The sequence below is a fragment of the Falco cherrug genome, chromosome 12, assembly GCF_023634085.1.
Source record: "Falco cherrug isolate bFalChe1 chromosome 12, bFalChe1.pri, whole genome shotgun sequence".
Taxonomy (NCBI): Eukaryota; Metazoa; Chordata; class Aves; order Falconiformes; family Falconidae; genus Falco; species Falco cherrug.
This window is the reverse complement of record NC_073708.1, coordinates 10,111,359-10,125,449: the sequence shown is the minus strand read 5'-3', so window position 1 is coordinate 10,125,449 and position 14,091 is coordinate 10,111,359. Positions and strand designations below refer to the sequence as shown.

Sequence of the window (14,091 nt, the reverse complement as noted above, 5' to 3'; positions counted from 1 at the left end):
AGCAGTATGTAGCATGTGTCTCACTAGAGCCGCCCTGGCTCCATGGGAGCAGCACCCAGCTCTTGGGTGCTGTGCTTCAGCTGGAGTTTGTGGGCTGGGGAGGGGCTGGCAGCACCCAGACAGGACAAAACCACCTGCTTCATGCCCCCAGGCATTTCAGGGACAGAAGCAGCAATGGCAGTGCTGGGGTCTGGCACTGGGAGACTTCCAGAGGAGCTGCGGGCAGAGCTGGGACACAGTGCAAGCGTCTGCTCAGTGTCCCTTGCAAAAGTCAGTGAGTCCCTGCCCCGGGGCTATGTTGCCCTGGGGATGACCTACACAGTTTATACCAACCCAGTGCAACTGACTTGTTCCAAGATTCTTGGAGGAATAGGCTAAAAACCTCTCAGGGCAAAGAGCGGTTCTTTTTCATACATTTTAGAATAAAAGGAGACTGGAAGAAAGCCATGCTGTAAGACGGGATGAGCTATATAGTCAAAGAGCTATTAACCTTTTGATCAGTGCAGCAGCGCTATTACAATGGAAGACAAAAGGCTCATTTGAAAAGGTGGTGATATAATTGATACCAGTTGATGTGATTTAATGGTAAAACAGACCTTTTCTAATAAGCTTAATAGTGCTTTTATGAAGGAGTTGTGGTGGTGAAAGAGATTTATAAATGAATATGACTTGCTATCAATATTTGGCTTAAAATGTCATAAAAGCCATATTAAATGGACTAAAAGTGGCTAAATGAGACATTTCAAAGTGGTTTCAGTGTTGGGAAAGCAACAGTAAACAGGCATGTGTTGGCTTCGTTTGTGGTCCAGTCCTACTCAAAATTTTCTTATTGATAAAGAGGAAAGGAGCTGTTAATCAAGATGGACGATGGAGAGAGATCTGGCAAACTGAAGGCAAATTACTCAAATTATAGCTTTTTCTGTTGTCTGATGCCCACAAAGAACAATAGCCAGACAAAAAACCCCACACTTATTTCATTACCAAACCCTAACCAGGAGAAAATAAAAAGTCCATTTGTGCTGAACAAAATTCTTCCTTTGCTACAAGATGAAATATTTTCGTCTGGGTAGTAACAGAAGAAGTAGGCAGCCCTATAAACTGAGGGCTGAAGCAAAGAAAAACCCAACTAAACCCCCCAAAATTATTAGGAACTTCCAAGCAGTTAGAAATGACAAAAATCCACTGATGGTGTAGGTGCATGCATAAGTAGAAAACACCTGAGAGCATGGGAAAATTGTATGAGTTGTATGAAGCTGGGGCTAAGGAATGTGCTGAATGAATGTGCTGGCATTGACAGAGCATCGGTTCAGAGAGGAGCAGGCTCCGCAAGAAACTGCAACAACAAACCAAAGCTGCTTTGCCTGTAAAAGTTCATCTTTGCCTCATCCAAGAGAGGCAGAGAGGTGACTGGGTCAGCCTGGAGGTACGTCCACTTGAGAAGATTTCCACGTGAGCATCGAATTAACTGTGTGGCAGAATGGTGAGTCATCCTTCTCGTCAGGGCTAATTTGGGAAGAGATGCTCTCTCCTCAGAGGCTGCCTCTGGGGGCTGGTTGCGAGGGCCATGGCTGTGGTCATGCGTGAAGCCAGGCAGCGCATTGCAGAGACATGGGAAAGAAATACTTCCTCAAACGATGCTGTGGGACAGTGTTCCTGGGAATCCCAGTGCTGGCTGGGGGACTCTATGGGGACAAATGTGGCCTCTCCATGTGTCCTTTAAGGAGGTCAGGTCATAGTCAGTGCCTTGGGACAGGAAATATGGCTGCATGCAGCGTCAGGCACATGCTGGGCTGATTCACCCGAACTCAGACCCAAATGGTCCTTCCAGGGCTCTCTGTTCCCAGCTCATTAGCCGTAATTCAATCAAAGCACGCCTTTATGTGGAGAAGATGCAGCCCTCATTAGTGGAAGGAAATCTTACCCTCTAACGGGTGCACCGAAGAAGAAATCAGCAGTGTGGGATTGCACTGGAAGGGGTTTTGTGCAAAGAGCGCTCGGGGCTGGGGTGTGGGGGAAGTGTGCCAGGGAGCTGGGCACCGCTCGGGGCCGGGGCTGCTCGCCTGGGCAGAACTGTCACCAGGGCAGCTGGGGACCGGTGCCACCCTGGCTGGTGCTTCTCAGGGGTGTGGGAGCTGCTCCAGTTCCTCACTGACACCGTCTGCCAAGCGGGGGGGGGGGGGGGGGGGCAGAGGTGTATTGGGGTGGGGACCCCGTGAGAAAGACGGGCGGCGCTGTGCCCAGCGTGCCCCTGCACACCCAGCGGCTCTGCCAGCCCACTCCCGTGGTGCCCACTCCCGTGGTGCTGGGCTGGCTTTGTGAGACACGGAGAAGGGGAAGAGCGGGATGCTGTTAGCCTCTGCCAGGTGGACGGGGGAAGGCGGCGGTGACAGGAGAGGCGCTGGCCCAGCAGCACATCCTCACAGCTCCCCTGTCATGTCCTTCTCCGCTTCCAGCGACGCAAAGCAGCCGTTTTCCTTGTGCGTTCATGCATCCCACAGCGTGCTGCTCTGGGATGGGACGGGACTGAGGCTGGAGAGCCCTGTGCTGTCAGGAGGGCAACAGCCTGCCGTAGCTTGCCTCTGGGCAGTGACCACCAAAGCAGCGTTCCCCATGCTCCCTGCCCCCTCCCACGGCCTGCTGCTGGGCTGTGGCAGAGGGACACATCCCACCCGCGCTGGTGTACGGGGGTGAGCACACGTGTCTGACGTCTTTCCCTAGCAGCAGTGGTGGGAGGGAAAGCTCGGTTTCGTAGCCTTGTCTCTAGCTGCCTGGGGAGGCAAGGCGGGGGATGCAGCAGGGATGAGTGGGTGGGGGGGTGAGAGATGCCACAGTGGGAACCGCAGACGATTCCTATCCTGTGGTCTCCTGTGAACCCCTGGGTGCCTCCAAAGCACCTCACAGCCAAGAGATGTGTTGGTCAGGGAGCCCCCAGCCCTGCACCCCAGCCCGTCCTCACTGCCGATTCCTCTGTGCCACAGGTGAAGCGAGCAGAGGTGATGTGACAGGCGTAAAAGTGGCGTGAGCTGCTGCTGCTTTAACTGGCAGGGAGGAGATTTTGGTGTAGAGCACAGCACAGCATGTGCCCTGAGAGAAGAGGCCTGACTGTGAAGGGTAAGAGGTGGAAGGAGGTGCTTTTGATTGGGGGCCAGCTGCAGCAGTATGGCGATAGGAAACTGCAACAGCTGGGAACGGAGGAGCAACAGTACACAAACCCAGACTCCTCACATGGGGGCCAGGCTGAACCGGTCTGCGTTAATGAACTGGAAAAAGAGAAATTTCAGCTGCAGCAATTCTAAGAGTCTGCGTACCCATTCCAGGGAGGATGGTCTTAACTGCAAAGCCCTTTGGGCTGGCTGTTGTGACGGCAGTGTTAGGAATTTCTTATAGTCTGCTCACACAGAACTTGAGGCATACAGAAGGTGACTTGGTGTTGACAACACCAGCATTCGAGCATCATTAGAGCCATGCAGCCAACGTGCTTACAATCCACAGAGAAGGTGGCAGTCCTAAACATGGTCACATGCCAATTTACAAAGAAACTGTGAAATTTCTGTCTTCTGCACAGTTTCCCTGCCCTAGCAATCAGCCTTTGGGACCTTCCTAAGCCAGGAGGTCAGGCCCTGATGTCAGGGGTGGTAGAGCTTGCAGACGCCTTGACTGTGTCGGCCAGCTGAGCTCTTGAATTGCTTGAATGAACATGTTGCTGTTGGCCATGAACAGCAGTAACGTTGCACAAGTTTGAGATTAAAATTAAATGAAATATTTAGCAATTAATTAACTGGTTAAGATTTTTTTTCCTGGTGGCTATATTTTACCCTTTGGCTTCTCTTCTTCCTAAACAGAAGGCATCAGAGAGCTTTGGCACCAACTCTGTCAGAGCTCAGTCGCTTCTTACCAAAAACACGAGGGGCTTCACTCAATCAAAGTTTTACGCTCCCCTGAGCCAGAGCTCATTTTTAATCCAGACAGTGCAGGACTTGCAGGCATGTTGCCTTAGGTTTGGCGTCAGGACAGTCACGTTCATAGAAAAGCATTTTGAAGTTAGAGCATTGCCTTTCAGCACAGTTAATGATCTGGGAGGATGCAGTATGCCAAGGCAGGTAAACTGGTGGGGGATTCGGGTTGTCTGTGGTGCTGGCTGTAGGCTCTAGAGACACAGGAAGGAAAAGCTCACCCTGTGACTTCAGCAGGTTGTGGGCAAAGTAGTTAAAGGTTTCTGGGGAGAGGGAGCACAGAATTGGGTAGCGTGGGCAGACAGCCTGCTGCTGAACTGAAGCTTTTTTACGGCATAGCGGGAGCAAGGCTTGACGTGCAGCAGACCATATGCATGTCCGTCTGCACAAAGCTTTCCCCTCTTCTATAATGATGGTACAGGCTGTGCTGAGCCACAACTCGATAAATATCAGCCAGTTCTCTCTCTCTGGAGGAGCAACTGCCTTCTGCATCCTCCAAAGCTGAGGACAAATGGTGTAGCTGGGGTCATTCTGCTCTGCCTTGGGACTGCAGCAGAGCCCAGGCAGCGCAGTCACCATCACACATCCCCACAGCCAGGTGTCTTATGGGTTCATCCTTTCACACAGAGTAGCCTCAACACTGACACAAAGTCCTCTCTGGACAGGCACAATTATGTCTATTTAGTTAATCATCTTCCCTTGGGGACTCGGGGACTCCTGAGCCTCACAGTCTGTTTTTTTTATTAGGGGCGAACACAAATTGAGAAGGAAGGTAAAAGAAGCAGAGATACTCATATACCCATGGCAGCTGTGCTGTCAGCCTCCTGTCTGTCTTTCTCCTACACATGTACATGAGCTGTCCCCAAATATGTGTTTGCTGGGAGACACACATTTTACATTCCAATAGTGATATGCCCCTCGGCGGGGGAGATGGGGGGGGTGTGGGGAGGTGATGTTCAGCCTCACCAAAGGCACGTATCCATGTGCCTCTAGAATAAAACAGGACAGTGTCATCTGCCTGGGTAGTTGCCTGGTGAATTTACATTCTTCTTTCCTTAGAGCTCTGGTTTCTGAATTTGTTGGGATTGCAAGGAAGTTTTATGTTTAAAATTCTTGTCCCTTGTTTTGCTCAGGTTGCTTTGGGGAGAGCAAAGGGGAAAATGAAAAGAGGAACCAGCAAAGCTCATCTCGCTTCTCAGATCTGATTCTCTGACCCTTTTTATTATCTCTGCCACTCTGAAAGTCTTCAGCATCTTTTATCTGTGCCATTCCACCTTTTGTAATAGAGGAAAGCCCCTGAAGCTTTTTCCGCCCTTTTAACTGAATCCACCTCTGCAGCCAGACACTAAGCTTCATTTCTGGTAAGGTTTTCAGTCCCACTCACTCCTTTGTCTTGACTTATACGTCACCCTCTTCCTCTTGGGTGGGCAAAAAGGGGACGGGTGCTGCTGCTGTGCTGACTCCTGACTGGGTCACCCAGTGCTGCTGGGCTGTCTGGGCTAGGCTATAAAACAGAGCCAAGGCAGCGCAGCTGGCTCAGAGGAGAGACTGAATTCTGCAGACAGCGAAAGACCCGCACACAGCCTCTGCTGCTTCCTGCACTGTTGTTTTTCCTGGAATACAGAACCGACCTCGGGAGCAAGATGTGCAAGGGACTCGCTGCGCTGCCAGCCACTTGCTTAAAAAGGTACTGTTTATTTCTGAGCATCTATTAATGGTCTCGTAAGTCTGGAGATATGCCGATGTATTTACTGCACTTTGTGTCTGAAGCAGAAGTGGCAGATTCAGCTCTGATTCTTTTGTAGGATTAGACATAAATGATTGCTTACAGGCTTTTGTTTTTTCTGTTATTCAGAAGCAGAATTGCGTAAATGTTTTGAACTATGGGAACTCTAAAGCCATCCTTCCCACCAGCAAAACAAGCATTGCTATATTTTGATATTCCTGTCCTCTGCTTCTGCTGAAAGCTTTGCATCCCTTTTCTCCTTTGAATCCTTTCTCTGCTGAATTTTCTTTTCTTGATTTTTTTGGAGGGGGAAGCAAGGCAGACAGGATATAAGAAAATTTGAGAGTCATTCCCCAAAACACATCCCAAATGCAGAAACCCAGCCTGGCAGGACCAGAGACCTGGCCGCCAGCAGGCAGGGCAGGGCAGGGATGCGGGCCAGCCCAGGGCACCACAGATCTGGATGCGGCAGCAGCCCGTGTGGGGTCTGCCTGTATCCCCCAGCTCTGTGGGCTGATGGTGAGGGACCAGGTCATGCTATACCCCTGGTGCACAGTGCTATGGGGCTGGTGTGGAGCTGGCCATACCCCCATCATGTGGTGCCGATCAGGATGGGCTGAGCTGTACCCCTGCCGTGGATGCAGGATCTAGCCCCGCAGCCCAGCGCACGGTACCAGCCAGGCATCCCTGTGCCGGCATTGCTGAGCCTGTGCACCCCCAAGCATGCCCTTGGGCCTCCCCACAGCCCAGTGTGAAGGGCTCACTGTTCCTGCAAGGTGGCCATAAGCCCTCCGGAGGGGCTTTCAGGTGCTATGGGGCCTGGAGACCACCAGCAGGGTGGCCCAGGGCCCCCAGAACAGCACGGGCCCCACAGAACTCCCTGCTCATCCAGTCTGTGCAAACTTGCACAGGTCTCTGATGGCGCAGCACAATCCTTCTTGTTGCTCATGCCTTCAGGAGCAGCCCTGAGGCTGCTTCCCAGTGGCTGTGCTATGGGAGAGGGTTGGAAAAATACAAACAAAAACTCAGCCTGCTCCCATCTGGGAGAAAAAGCTCCCTGCTTGTGGTGGATCTGAAAACAAGTGCTGAAAATGTGAGGAACAAATACTGACACCCTCCCCCTCAATTTGCAGGAACATTTGCAGGAGCCGGGGGAGAGCATTTGCAAATGCAAAAGAAAGAAAAAGTTCACATCTTTGAACCATCTCTCTCCAGGATTCCCAAGAAAATGCCTCTCTCTGCCAGAAAGCTGCGGGGCTCACTGCAAGCACCAGTGTCCTGTTTCCCACTGCTGCTGCTTCCCTGCAGACCGGAGCGGTCTCCTCCTGGGCAAGCAGCAAAGACAGCTCAGGGTGCCCAACATCTGCCCAGGCAGGGTTTGGATGTTGGCTCTGCTCATGCACACCCTGCTCTAGAGAAGCTGTCGAGGTTCTTTCCCCCTCACCCTAGTGCTGGAGTTGTTAAGGAAGCCTTCACGAGCTCAGGCAAGCATTGAGATAAGATGTGGCCGGGATTGCTGGCAGGATGCTGTGGCTGGAGCAAAGAGCAGTGCTGGGAGGCTGAGCAGCTGCCAGGGCTCAGCCCTACGGCACAGCCTCTTGCTCTTGTCCAGGCTCTGATCTGCGGAGCAGAGGAATTTCCTGCTTTCGCTATCACTGCACCCTGCGGCAGGCCAGGGCTTGCACCCCTGAGCAGGCAGGACTGATTTACCCACCCCTTTGTCCTTAAACTGGAAGGACGTCAGAGGGATGCTGAGGCCAGTACCAGCTGCGCATCTCGGTGCTGCTGTCAGGCAACGATTGTCCTAAGCACGGTGGAAAGAACAAAAGTAAGCATGCAGCCTCGGAGGAGCTTGCTGTGGAGCAAGAGAGTAGCCTGCAATCAGCATGGGCTAGTGGTGGTGAAGCTCTGGCTCGTCCCCTGCTGTCACCCCAGGGTCCTGCCCTGAGCCCTTCGCTCCGTCCCCTCCCTCGGTGTCACAGGCAGCTGCTCTGGGGGTGGCCTGGCACAGCCCTGCTGCTCCTGCGGGTGGGGGATGAGGTGAGGAGGTGCCAAGGGCTGCAGGAAAGGATTAGTAAGGGGGTAAGAACCAGACATTTGTAGCTGGGCAAATCAGCCCAAGAAGCAACACATTTACCAGCACGGTGATGCATTTCTATCCCGATACTTTAACTGCAAAAAACAGTAGGAAAAGAGCAGCTTCTCCCGCTTTGTCAGCCCTGCCTCCAGGCTGGTGACCTTCTCAGCAAGAAAATGGTGCTGTTTAATGTGAAAATATGATTTCTTTGGCTCTTGTATTTGTCTAGTAAATGAAATGGGCATTATGTGAGGAGCGGAAAGTCAGCACTGGAGTCACAAGCAGAGACCTGCATTTGTGTCACCAAGTAACACTGCAGGACTTTATAGTGGGTGAGGAGGCTGCAGAGGGAGTTGTAATGTTCTTGAATTGTTTCTTTCAGTGCCAAAGACATGAAGCATCGTCTGGGCTTCTTGCTGCAGAAGTCGGACTCCTGTGACTACAGCTCTTCCCAGGGCAAGAAGGAGAAAATACCTTCAAGCCAGAGGTAAGAGCAGATGCTGCCACGCAGTTAAGCCCAGGCTGGTTGCACCATGTTGTTTACTCCTTCACTGAGCTGAACTTCATTAGCATCTCTGCTACTGCTTCCCAGTACCTCCTGAACACTGGGGTTTTTGTGTGGCAGTAGTCCTCAGGTATTGATAGTCCCTTTCCATGAAGAAGATTGAACTGGAGGTTCCTTTCTGCCAACGCTTCTGTGATTCAGTATGCATGTGCACATGGACAGCCTTGTGCAGCCTGCTGCGCAGGGGAATAACACCATCACAAGACCCAGCACAACTTCACACAGTGCAGAATCAGCGTCATTGTCTCTTTGAGCTGGATTTGTGCAACAGTCCACACAGCTGCACAGAGGTACTGGCACAGAAAACAGGGAGAGCAGCCTGTCAGGGTATCACTGCTCTCACTGAGATGCAAGTAGATTGTGTTCTTTCCAAGGAGGACTCCAAAGGCTCAGGTATACACCCAGAATAGAACAAGCCCTAGGATGTTCTGGTATGGTAGGGGGGGATGAAAGCAGGATGTGTTCCTACATTCCCCATATGTTTCTAGTTCCCACGTTCCTCTTTTTCTTCAATATAGCTGCTGTTTCCCTGACAGGTTAAAGAAATCGGCCCTTTGGAGTTCACTCACGTGACCTGTAAGCGTGACCCCAGGTCCATGCCCCAGCAAGATGTGTAGCCAGTCACAAAATAAACACAAAGACCCCAACAGTTTTTCCAGGAAAATTCCTTTCCAGCCCATGGCTGGTGACAGGGATTGCAAACCAGAATTCCTGTAGATTAGATCTGGGATCCCCAGAGGTCTCTGTAAAGCAAGCAGACATTTTCTTCTAGGTCTCTCGTGTATGCTCTTAGAACAATCAGCGAAAAAGATTAGTGGTGCTGAGCAAAAACCCAAATTTGTCCCTTCTGTACTCCCATTAAATCTTCCCAATGCTTCTCCCTTTGTCTCCTTTTAGGGTTAGCCAAGAGGAAGTCAGGAAGTGGGCAGACTCTTTGGAAAACTTGATCCATCATGACAGTAAGTAAAGAGGGCTCTTCTGCTGCCTGCAGGGTGTGTGTGCTGTCAGGGGTCCCTGGAGTGGGCACGGGACACTGTCTCGTGTCTCTTAGCAGCATGCAGAAGCTGTTTTGGCCCCACAGGCCTTGGGGGAGGGGTGGTGAAGCGTCCTCTTGGTCACATACAAGGGATAATCCTAGCGTAAGTCGGGCTTTGCCGTACTGCCGAGCTGTCCCTATTGTGAAGGCAGCTGGTTAAGCCCCTGTGCGAGGGGCGGACAAGGCTGCAGCACGAGTTAACAGCGGGTTAAACGAGAACCAAGAAGCAGAGACGCTGTTTGCAGCTGAGCCCATGGGAGACTTTGTCTTCCCGTTGGTTCCAGGCTACACTGATGGCCTTGAGTTTTCCTGAGCTTTCCTTCGCGTTGTTCCCATGGCCTGAGACTCCGTGGCGTGTGCTGGCTGTCTCCTCCGGGCCTCCTGGGAACGCACAAGTCTGCTTGTGTTCAGCTGAGGACCCACGTGTGGCATCCCCATGGGGACAGTCTGAATTCCAGCCTCCCTCCGCGTGCAGGAGCGACTGCCACGGAGGCAGGCGGCTGTCGCCACTGCTTGCCCCCAGGGAGCTGCTCATTCGGCTCTGGGAAGGGGAACCCAGAATTGCTGTTTGCTGGGGCCCAGGGGTACGACTATCCGGGAATCAGCACTCTTACCTGATCTGGTTTTCCTCTAAACAATCTGTAGGAGGACTGGCTGCTTTCCGTGCTTTTCTCAAATCTGAGTACAGTGAGGAAAACATCGAGTTCTGGGTCAGTTGTGAGGACTACAAGAAAACCAAGTCACCGGCCAAGCTCAGCCCCAAGGCCAAAAAGATCTATGATGAGTTCATCTCAGTGCAGGCAACAAAAGAGGTATGTGCAGAGAACGTTTCTTGGGCAAAGGTGTCACCCTAAATTCTGAACCAGGCCAGTAGCACGGGGAAGTAGAGACCGGTAGTTTCACAAGAGTTGCAGGGTGCTGCTTCTCGGCTGGTTAGCAAGGAAATGGTGTACTTTGTATTGCTTTTGTATTAAACTTGGATAGAGAGAAAGTGAGTTTAGTTACAACCATATGGCCATCTCACATGCACACTCAAGTGGGAGAAGCCCGAGGGGACTTAATTCCCAGTGTTCCAGCTGCTCCCATGCAGTTGTTCTAGTTTCCTGGCTGGCTGCATCCCAGGGGGGTACGTGTCAGTCCCCCTGACAGTTCAGCTGGCAGCAGAGGTGAGTTGGTACCCAGCTGCACAGACTCTGCCAGGGCGATGGGGTGTCAAACAGCCGTTTCAGACAGCTGCCCACCAAGGACGGCTGAAGCACACTTGGTGGAGAGATGCTGGGATTTTCCCTTTCCTGTGGTAGCCACTTCTGGGACAGGTCCTACTCATGCTGTCCCTTTTGGCCCACAGGTGAACCTGGATTCATGCACACGGGAGAAGACGAGCCACAACATGCTGGAGCCTACACTGTCCTGCTTTGATGAGGCTCAGAGGAAAATATTCACCCTCATGGAAAAGGATTCTTACCGCCGTTTCCTCAAGTCCCCCTACTACCTGGACTTGGTCAGCCCACCTGGTGCTGGCTGCCGGCCTGAAAACTGCAAAAGGAGCCACACTCACACCTTAGACTGCAACTCGAACATCATCTCTCAGTGCGCCTGAACCTGCAGCAAGGCAGGAGCAGGCTGGGCTCCCGCAAGAGTATATGGCGGCAAAGGCATTCATCGGCATGAAGCATCAGAGCTGTCTCCAATACCTGTCTAATGTCCCAGTTGTATTCCATGTCATGCAACAGCCAGCATTTGCAACCCAAGCCAGGCTCAGTTTGTGTAGCAAACCCTCCTCTGACTCCGTCGGCGTAGGAGCCCTGGAGTCTGTGTCTGACGCGAGAGCTGGGTGCAGGCACTGCATGGCCACTCTGTTTCTGGCGAGCCCTGCGGGTGCGGGAGGGCGGCAGGGCCGTGGGTGCTCAGACCCAGCGCTACCCAGCCAAGGGACCAGGCATGCCATGGCGCCGTGAGACACCTGGCAGGGAGCGGGGCAAAGAGGAAGCCAAGGGAAGCGTTTGGGACCACGATCTCCCCTTTCTAATTGGCAAAAAGCTTAGATGTAAAGGACTTGCTGTGGCCCTCAGCTGTGTTTGTAGAGCTCCCAAATGGCTAGACTGTCAGTATTTGCTCAGAAGCCGGGCTGTGCTGCAGCACAGCAATCGGACCCAGGGAGAGCTCCTACTCTTGCTTTGAAGGGAGGAGACCAAAACTTTTCAGCCTCCCTCGATCCTCACGGCCAGGATGGCAGGGAAGCTCTCCCCTCTGGCTGCTGCTCCCTCTGTAGCATCTAGCGTATGCTGGCCGAGGATCCTTCCTAGGGCTGCACAGAGCTGTTCTTTTGGAGGAGGTTCATTATTCCATACATTAGTAATCGAGTCCTTTGTGCTCCCTGGTTAAATACTGTAGTTGATCAGAACAGAAGCACGTTCCTTGTCCCCCAGCCTGGTAGGGGTGTATTACTGACTCTGGGAGTGCCCTTTGGATTCAGGTTTGCCTGCCCTGACTTGCACAGAGCAGTTTGTGAGGGAGCAAGACCACAAACACAACAGCTGGGGAGGAAAGACCCTGCTTGAGGAGTACTTGACAATGTCTTTGTTTCTTTCTTTTTTTTTTTTTTAATGTTATTTATGTGAGTTTGTATTTCAGTAGCAGCATGACTCACTTTTTTCCTGAAGATGGTAGGAGGAATGTGTCAGTCTCGTTACCGATCCTGGGCTTTGCCAGACGGCCGCTTACTTTTCAGTCACTGGGGGCTTTGGGACTGACACTGACCTGCAGCTGGAGGCACAAGGAATGGGTGCAGGGCTTGCTGCCTTGGGCTGCCGTGCCAGGTATCATGCTCCCCCCAGCCCTTGGTCTCTCCTTAGCTGGATATTGCTGCTCTGACAACTGCGTATTCCCCGCTCTGCATCCCAGCCCAGAACAGTTCTCACACTGGGCTTTTGAAATGGCAGGAGGTGGCTGTGGTTCTCCAGTAGGCACTTCCAGGCCCACAGAGAAATGTCTCATTTAAAATTCACTTTATTTTGTATTTATTCAATTGTGCTGACACATACCACCCTGCATGTTCAGCTAAGAGATGGAGAGGCTTGCTAAAGCTCTGAACGTAGCCAAGCATGTGGCTATGTTTTACTTTCCCCTGGTACTGGGAACCTGATAACTATTGCAAAAACTGTATTGATACTTAATGATGAATACATTCTAAATAAAAATGTTTGCATTAGACCCTTCTAAAATGCCGTTGTGTGAACCTCAGAAAATGCATGGAGATCCAATTCATCAGGCAATGTTACTATAAAAAGTCATTTTATGAATGGCTTCGCTCAGAGGTTGTTTTAAATTATGGAAAGATGAAACAGCAATTACACCTTTCAGAGATGAAACTTTTCATCTTGTTGTTATCCTTCAGACACCATCGCACTGTGAGCCTGGGGAATGCTGGGCTGTATGGGGTCCATGCCGCCGTGCCTGACAGCACGGTCAGCACAGGGAGCACCCATCCTTGCCGAGGGGCTGGGGTGAGCATGAGACCCCCTTGACAGCCTTGGAGGGGGGAACGTAGAGGAGCAACTCCCAGCTGCAAATGCTTTCCTACCCGTAGCTCTGGAGGGGTACACATTTTAGCTCAGATCTCAACCTCTCCCTGGGCCTGGGTCTCGTGAGTGCAGAGGCGCGTGCGGGGAGCAGGGCTGGCTTGTGCTCAGCCCCTGCTGCTGCCGGAGCTGGCTTTGCTAGCGGGGCTGGGGATGCCCCTGCCATGCTGGCACTGGGGAGTTTCTTCTGCCTTCTGGGATGATGTTTTTATTCCATTTTCAGTTTCCTGAGAAACCACCACGTCTGTTACAACAGAAGCTCCCAGACTTGCCAGGGCCTTTGGGCACAAGTTTGGGGAGCGCCCCGTAGAGGGTGAGGAAACGCTGCACCGTCAGTGCAGAGACAAAAGGAATAGTCCATTAAGACAGTAGCAGAAATACATGTTTATGTGTGGTTTACTGAGTGGTACATGAATATGGGTTAACACAACCAGTTCCTCAGTGCACACCAGTGCCCCATGTGCTCCCCATGTGAAGATCTCCAGTGGGAATCACATGGAGAACATTGTGATGAAAACCTGCTGCTCGTGGGTGTGAGGAGCCGATGCCCACCTCCTGACCTCTCTCCAGCCCTTGGCCACAGCCTTCGGCACCTGCAGGGAGTGACCAGGGGAGCCTGGGCGAGCCCTAGGACACCCTCAGCCCCCCGTGGGCAGCTCCCCCCACTGCCTTGCAGGCTTTGGTGGTCCCCGAGACTGGGACAGGGCAGTGCCAGCAAAGCCCTGCCTCAGCGTACAGGGGACAGCTGCGTGATGCACATCATGACCGCTGAGGTGCCAGGGTCTGGGTCACTGAAGTAACCAGAAAACATGCAGCAAACAATCCCCCGGTGTTAATCTGAGGGGATGTGGCTGCAGGGAGCCCTCCTGCACGTGCTGCCGTGGTGGGGAGAGGGCACCGGGCAGGCACGGAGGCAGCGCCTGGTGCCTGGGACCCTGGCTGCAACGTGGGGTTGCCTTGCCCCACGGCAGGGGTTGGAGTCCCTTGGAGGGCACAAGACCTGCCTCCTGCACCAGCTCGGGCACCGGGATGCACCACAGCTATGGGCACCCAGCGGCCGCAGGCACAGGGTGGTTTCAGGGGATGTTTTGGAAGATGCACCTTCACATTCGCTTGGGTGAATGGCCAAGGTTTCCCTCAATGGGGTCTGGGA

At 52.5% G+C, this 14,091-nt stretch overlaps 1 protein-coding gene across 1 annotated transcript; it reads left to right on the top strand.

Annotated features, from left to right (window-relative positions):
• Nucleotides 1-1,294: 1,294 nt before the first annotated feature.
• Nucleotides 1,295-12,581, top strand: RGS4 (regulator of G protein signaling 4). Its single transcript, XM_014287419.3, has 6 exons — nt 1,295-1,480; nt 5,087-5,640; nt 8,139-8,243; nt 9,219-9,280; nt 10,003-10,169; nt 10,706-12,581. Exons 2-6 carry the CDS (start codon nt 5,597-5,599, stop codon nt 10,955-10,957), a joined length of 630 nt encoding a protein of 209 aa, XP_014142894.1. The 5' UTR covers nt 1,295-1,480; nt 5,087-5,596; the 3' UTR covers nt 10,958-12,581.
• Nucleotides 12,582-14,091: the final 1,510 nt, after the last annotated feature.

Coding starts and splice junctions, on each gene's coding strand:
- RGS4 (XM_014287419.3), top strand. CDS start 5,597: ATGTGCAAGGGACTCGCTGCGCTGCCAGCCACTTGCTTAAAAAG. Junction 9,281..10,002: donor AAACTTGATCCATCATGACA/GTAAGTAAAGAG, acceptor AACAATCTGTAG/GAGGACTGGCTGCTTTCCGT. Junction 10,170..10,705: donor CAGTGCAGGCAACAAAAGAG/GTATGTGCAGAG, acceptor TTTGGCCCACAG/GTGAACCTGGATTCATGCAC.